General features: G+C 50.7%; 1 protein-coding gene across 1 annotated transcript in view; it reads left to right on the top strand.

The window, feature by feature from the left end:
* The first annotated feature begins 395 nt into the window (after window positions 1-395).
* Window positions 396-7,277, top strand: part of PLAC9 (placenta associated 9) — a 12,974-nt gene continuing 6,092 nt past the window's right edge. Inside the window, exon 1 of the mRNA XM_007464213.1 lies at window positions 396-459. Within this exon, the coding sequence (XP_007464275.1) occupies window positions 396-459 (64 nt within the window). The remainder of the gene's footprint in view (window positions 460-7,277) is intronic.

The following is a 7,277-nucleotide window of genomic DNA, read 5'->3' as shown; positions in this document are numbered from 1 at the left end:
CACACTCCGTGCAGTCAGGAATTCAGATCCCGTGCCACAGGTGTGGGTGGCACTTCTCTCGAAACTGCAGTCCGCCCGTCTGTGAAATGGGCTCATAACGGATCACTGGACCCCCGGCTGTATCGCCCACTCTTCTGCGCTCAGGCCCGGGGGAGGCGCGGGGGCTCAGAGCGCGGCCCCTTCCAGGGGAGGCGCCCAGCCTGGCGCGTCGCCCCTCCGCCCGCGGGGTCTCTGGAGGGGGCGGGCTCTTTCGAGCCAGAAAGCCCGGAGCCGCCCAGGAATCTTGGCGGGGACTGCGAGCATTTCCTCCCGGGCGGGCCGGCCGGCGCGATCCCGGGGAGGGCGGGGAGAGCGGCAGCGGGCAGACGCGGCGCTGCGCTCCGCCAGCCGGCAGCATGCGGCCCCTGCTCTGCGCGCTGGCCGGGCTTGCCCTGCTCCGCGCCTCGGGTGCCTTCACCGGTGAGTGGGGCCCGGACGCGGGGCGACGGTCGGGGAGACCGCGGACCGCGAGGACGGAGCAGGAGAGAGGGAGGGAAGAGGGAGGGAGATGGGAACGAAGCCAGATGGAGAGAGATGGAGAGAGGGAGATGCAGGGAGGGAGAGAGAGAGAGAGATGGTGAGAGAAATCGGAGAGAAAGATGGAGACAAAAAAGGCAGAGAGATAAAGGCAGAGGACCAGAGAATTACAAAGGAGAGAGGGAAGAATACAGAGAGCAAGGGAGAGGCTGGGACAGAAAGAAACTTTGGAGGTAGACAGATGGGTCTGAACTATGAATGAGGATAGAGAGAAAAAGGAGTCTGAGAGGCAAACGGAACAAGAAGGAAGGAAATAGAGGAACTAAAATGGCAAGAGAAAGGGGGTGGGGGAGAGAGAAAGGGTGAGAGGATACTGAGGAAGAGAGGCCGATTTGAGAGAGACAAAAAAGGAGAGAGGGAGTGGAGAAGCCCATTGCCGCAGGTCGACCAGAAGGAGAGACCAGCATCACAAGGTGGAAGGTCGAGTCTGCAGGGTGGGGCAGCCCCGGCTCCCCACCCTCCAGACCAGCCCTGCCCGGAGGGCCTGCAGAGGCGCCCAGGCCTGGCCCAGCACAGCCGGTCAGGGCCCAGGCACGCGGCCCCTGGAGGCCACGGCTTTACCTGCCAGGTAGTCTGAAGGGCTTCTGCAGTCTGTGGAGGAGGCCAGTCGTCAGCCTTTTGGAGAGCTTCCCTAAGGGCCTGAGCTGCCTTGGGTGGGTGGGAGGAGGCTGCGGGAGGGAGAGGCCCTCTGGGTGCTCCACTGGCTGGGTTCCTTGCCGTGCCCTGTCCCTTCTACCCTTCCCTGACAGCAGTCTTAGTGCCGTCCCTTCACAGGTGAGGCTCGGACAAGGCGGCTGCAGAGGGACTTACTGTGTGCACAGGTGTTCCTTCCACCACCCCAAGACTGCACTTTATACAGCACTTTACAAGCCACGTTCCCATTTACCCAAGGTCTCTTGCTGGCCTCAACCAGAGGCAGCTGATGCCCATCCCAGTTGAACGGGCGAGGAGAAGGCTCAGTCTCTCCAGGCATCCAGGGACCCTGCCCCCTCAGCCAGGCCCTTGTCCACACTTAAGGCTGCTCCCCCATCAACCTGGAGCCCGTGTCTGTGAGTCACCCTGCCCCGTGTTAAGATGGAAGCTCCCCTGAGCCCTGGCCCAGCCCCTTTCAGGCACAGGGAACTGTGGGAGTGAGCATCCAGGGAAAGGGTTGAGGCCAGTCTTGATCCTGGGCAGCCCCTGGTTGAGTGAACTTGGGTGAGTCATGTCACCTCTCCGAAGCTATTTCCTCTTCTGTAACGTGGGGAGAATGGTACCCACCAGCAGAGCTGGATGAAAGGGAGGTACCCAGCATGGAACACCTGTCAACACACATTGGCTGCTTCCCTCATCCCCTCGGACAGCTCCGCTGAGCTCTCTGAGGCCCAGTTCTCCACTGAGGTTGGCTAAGGAGGACCAACAACCCTTTCCTCACAGGCTGCGTGAGGAGTGGCTGGGACCATGCAGCACAGAGCCCGGCCCAGGTGCTGTCCTTTTCCCCTGCCTTCCCGCCCCGCCCCATCTTGCTGGAGTCCCCACCTCCAGGAGCTGAGGGGACAAAGCCGAGTCTGTGCTCCCCCAGAGGGAGGAGCTGGCTGCCCACAGTGGCAGACTTTCTGTGGCCCCTTTAGCTATGACACTTTAGCTTAAAGCCATTTTTAAACATTATTTTCCTCCTGATCGTCCTCACTGCTCCAGATTAAGAAAAAAAAAAAGAGAGTATAAACATATTAATGTAATTTCACACTGAGTTCACACATTTTTGTGTATAACCTTTCAGACTTCAGACAATATACCATGGTTTTTCTTAACTGTTGATTATCAAATCTGTTGTTTATAAACACAGAATAGAGACCTAGAGATTGTCATACTGAGTGAAGTAAGTCAGAGAAAGACAAATATGATATTGCTTATATGCGGAATCTAAAAAAAAATGATAAAAATGAACTTATTTACAAAACAGAAACAGACTCAACAGAAATAGACTCACAGACTTAGAGAACGACAAACTTATGGTTGGGAGGTGGGGGAAGGATACTTAGGGAGTTTGGGAGTGACATGTACATACTGCTGTATTTAAAATGGATACCCAACAAGGACCTATTGTACAGCACAGGGAACGCTGCTCAATATTATTTAACAACCTAAATGGGAAAAGAATTTGAAAAGGAATAATAATAAAAAAAAGAATAGTATAGTGAACCACCATGTGCCCATCACTCTGTTTCAACAAGAATGGATTCCTGACAGATCTGGATTCATCTATCATCCCCACCTTCTCTCCCCTCCCTCAGATTATTTTAAAGGAAATTCCAGGCATTATATATTTTTATCTGTAAGTATTGCCTTATGTATTTCTAAAAGATAAATAATCTTTTAATAACAATACCATTATCACTCCCTAAAAAGGGACAATAATTCCGTAATGTCATCGAATATCCAATCAGCATTCAACTGTCCCTGATTGTCTGATGTTTTTATATTTGGTTTGTTTGATCCAAATAAGGTACACACATTGCTTTTGGTTGATATAGCTGTTAAGTTTCTTTTAGTAAGTTTTAAGTTTCTTTAGTAAGTTCTTTTTCCCCTCTTTTTTCTTAAAATTTATTTGTTGAAGAAACTGGGTTGTTAGTCTTATAAAGTTTTTCCCATTTCAATTTTAGCTGATTGCATCCCCCAGGTGTCATTTAAATTGTTCTCTCCCCTGTATTGTCTATAAACTGGTAGTTAGATCTAGAAGCTTCAGCTAATTCCAGTTAGTTTTTTTTTTTTTTGCAAGAATACTTTAAGATGGTTTATTGCTTTAATTTTCATTTCTTTGATTACTACCAAGGTTGGATTTTTCTTCAAAGGCATATTGGTCATTTCTGCTAATTCTTGTGAATTGTCTTAGACTTTTCCATCGTGGTAGTGGGATTTTTTCATTTTGATCTATAAAAGTTCTTTATGTGTTGAGTGAAGCAGACTGTTTTGTGCTACTTGTAGATAATTTTTTTTTTTTTAAGTTAAGGCTTCAGTTAAGTTCCTTTCCTATTTTGCTATCAGAGGGATATCAAGTCCTAGAGCCTAGTCCTATCAGCCATTCTCACCCATGCCTTGGGGCCCACGGGGGGAAGCTCTGACTGTCCACCACCATTCCAGGTCTCTGTGGACGTCTGTCTTCCATTGGGATTCTGCTTTTTGCTTTGGGTGGAAGAGGAAGACGCTGAAGGACTATGGTGAGGATCACTGCATTTCTTCTTACAGAAATGGATGTTGTGGGGAGTGAGACTCTCAAAGACAGTTTGGTCCAACGTACACAGTTGGGCTCTTGTTGGGCCTCAAGACAGGTGCAAAGATGTCATGTGTATAGGTCCCCTTTGCCCCATTCCTTTCCAGCCCCTCATTTTACAAAGGAGGCAGCTGAGACCCCCAAGATAGGAGGCCCTTAACTCATCACAGAACTGCCAGAACATAGTATAGACGGTGTCTCGCAGGTAGGATTCAAATCCTGTCCCCACTACCTACTAGCAGTGTAGTCCTGGGCATGTTACTCAACCTCTTTGATCTTTGGTTTTCTAATCTATAAAAAACTGATAAGTAAGAGTACTGCGCTCACAGATAGAATTAAATGAGTTAATGCATGTAAGCACTCAACAAAAAGCTTGGCCCATAATAACTGATCACAAATTGACAGTAGCTTCAAATATAGAGTATGGTTGTGCCCATTCTAAAGGTGAAGAAACTAAGGATCCAGCAAGTGGGATTGGCTTGTAACAGAGCCCAGAGAGCCCAGTCAGCCCTGAGCCCTCTGTGTGCTTGTTGGAGAAGCCCCTCCCAAGCATCCCTTGGACCCCTGCACAGGTATAGTCCTAGAGCAGATGCCTCCGCATCTTGAGGAGACCTGGTCAGAGTGATCTAGTGAAGAGCACTGGCTCCAGGTGGAGAGGCGGGGCTGCAGGGGCTTTCACTGACCTGCTTACTCTCCAGTCCACCTGGTGAATGACCTACATGGCATTTGCACATCATCTGGCAGTTCCAAGGGAACTTCAAATGCAGGATCCCCTTGGATCAACACAGCAGTCCCACCAAGTAGACAGAGCAGGGCAGATCCCTCACAGACGAAGCTGAGTCAGAGGCAAAGAACACAGTTCAGTGGAGGTGGGACCGTGCCTCTGACTCCCAGACTTGTGTTCTGAGCACAGTGTGTGGAGAGAGGTTTATCCTGGATGGCTTCCTAGACCTCAGCATGGTGGGGGTTTAGGAATGTTCTAGTACTTTATAACCCAGTGGATTATAAATCACCATACTCCAAGGTAGAAGGAATCTGGTTTCCTGGATGGCCTTGGAGAGCGGAGCTGCCTGCCAGCCCTGACCATCAGCCAGTCCACCTCTGAACTGATATGTGAGAAAGAAAGAAACACATGTGTGATTGAGGGGGGCTCTTTGTTGCAGCAGCTCAGCTTGTATCCTCACTTAACCAGACGCCGACTGTATTGGACTGACATTGGTAAGCTCTCAGAGTGATCGGCAAGGCTCAAATCCACATCTGGAAAAGGACCAGAGAACAAGAGAGACAGAATGTATCACTCCCAAAACAAAACAAAAATGTTCCTTAGCATCTGAGCTCCCTCTTAGGGGGCTCAAGGGTCCCTCTCCTGTTTCAGCCAGAGCACATCCATAGGCAAGAGTTCTTCATATAGTTGTTTGAAAATAGTGTTCTTCTGATTAAAAACAACAACAAAAAAAACTAACACTGATGGTTTGGAATGAAGCACAAATTTTAATACAAATATCAAATGTGGTCAAATTTATTATACTATTATATTGACTGTGGTCAAATAGAATTAACCCCCAAGTGCCAGTGTGGCTGGTCAAAGCAGCACCTTTCAGGATCAGAAATCCTTTGAGTTGTGTGCGCCTTCTTAGTGTCCGGATCCAGAAACAAAAGGTCTCCTATGCCTGTCAGTGGGGGGGTGGGGGGCAGGCCCAGTGGCCGTGTCCCTTTAACTGGTGCCTGCACTGGGCCTCCCGTCTCCACCGGTAGCCTGCTCTCACCATGTTCCACCCACGCCCGCCATCCGGGGTGCACATAGGCCCTGAGCAGAAGCCAGGCCAGAGAAAACAACCCTGCATCCAAGAAGGTTCATTTCCCAACTGGCCAGGTCGGGGAGGGCGGGATCGAAGGAGGGAAGGGAGCACCGGGAACCACAGCCTTGGCCGCCCATGGTCAGTCGTGATAATCCTTCAGCTTCCCCCACTCTTCCTCTGCTCCAAGCTTCCCCAAAGCCCCGTGAAACTGGCGTTATCGTGAGCCCCTCTCTACTGGTGAGGAAGCACGAAGCAAAGGGAGCCCTTGCCCAGTTCTTGCCTTGCTGGAGCTTCTGGCCAAGAAGCAACTTGTCCTTGACTCATCCTGGTTCGGTCTTTGTAGCTAATTTTTGAGGCCTGAAAGACAGAGGCAAACCTTGGATGAGCTGCATCTGGTAGTGCCTCTGCCCCCCGCCCCCAAACCCGTGTTACAGAGGAGGCAGCAGAGGCTCAGGGAGAAGAAAGTTCCCACGGGCCCGCACCAATTCATGGCTGGGAACGGAGGTCTGCAGTGTGTTTTCTGCCATCATGCGCTGAGGTCAATGCCATGAGCACCCACGTTGGGGAGGGAGCCTCAGCGCAGGGTGGCCTGGCTCTGCCCCAGCTCTCTCTCAGCAGAGCCCCTCCAGAGGCCTGGATGAGCTCACAGACAGTTGTGCAGTGCAGCCCAGGGCGCAGTTGCGTCCAGATGTGATGGATTAGTGCTGTGTGATTTGGAGAGCAACCTCAGCCCAGCCTCTTCCCTGGAGGGGTTTGGGAGCCAAGTGAGACCTCATCCCTGACACGTAGAGAACAGGATGTTTTAGGCTGAGGGAGGGAGCAGATTCATGTTTTTCTGACTTCCAGAGCTGGCAGAGCCCCACTTGGCCGGCAGGGTCATGTTGCTTCCTCTTGGCCTAAGCTGGGAGGAGGGGGAGGAGTACTTTAGGGTCTGGGAGGGGGCAGGTGGGACTCAGGGGAAAGTCTTGGCCTAAGGCCCCTGGGCGGAGCTTGCAGAGGGTGTGTGTGGGCCCGGACCTAGACCGGGACAGACCCCCTCTTCCCTGATAGCCCTCTATTTGGGTGAAAACAGCTCTGCCTGCCCCCTCGAAATCTTTTCTCTCTAGCTGAGCACCCCAGTTTTTTCAGCTGACACAAAGGAGTCAAAATCTGGAGTCCCTTCACGGTGGCCCCCTGCCTCTGCCTGTCAAAAGCCTTCTCACGATGAATGGCCCAGAATGGGGCCCAGCCCTCCAGGTGGGGTCTCTCAGACCACCCCTACCCCCACCCCCCGACACCCATCCTGAACATTTTGTATCAACAACCCCATCAGAGAACTGGCTTTTATTATGGAAAATTTCAAACCATATATACAAAAGTAGAGAGAATAGCAGAATTAAGCCCACGTCCGCATCACGCAATTTCAACAGTTACCAATCTTGGCCAATCTTGTTTGCTCAATACTCCCACCCATGCCTCCTCCCACTCCCAGGCCTGGGTTATTTTGAAGTAAAGCCAAGACATCATAGCATTTTACCTATAAATATTTTCAGTATAGATCTCTAAAAGGCTCCCTTAAAAAAAATAACCAAAGTTATAACATCCCCTCCCTCCCTAAAGTCAACAAGAAGACCACTGTTGTTTTTTTTTTTTTTTTTTTTTTTTTTTTTTTT

This window comes from Lipotes vexillifer, unplaced genomic scaffold, assembly GCF_000442215.2.
Source record: "Lipotes vexillifer unplaced genomic scaffold, Lipotes_vexillifer_v1.1 scaffold59, whole genome shotgun sequence".
NCBI lineage: Eukaryota > Metazoa > Chordata > Mammalia > Artiodactyla > Lipotidae > Lipotes > Lipotes vexillifer.
Note: the sequence above shows the minus strand (reverse complement) of the source record. Positions and strands in the feature narration are given on the sequence as shown.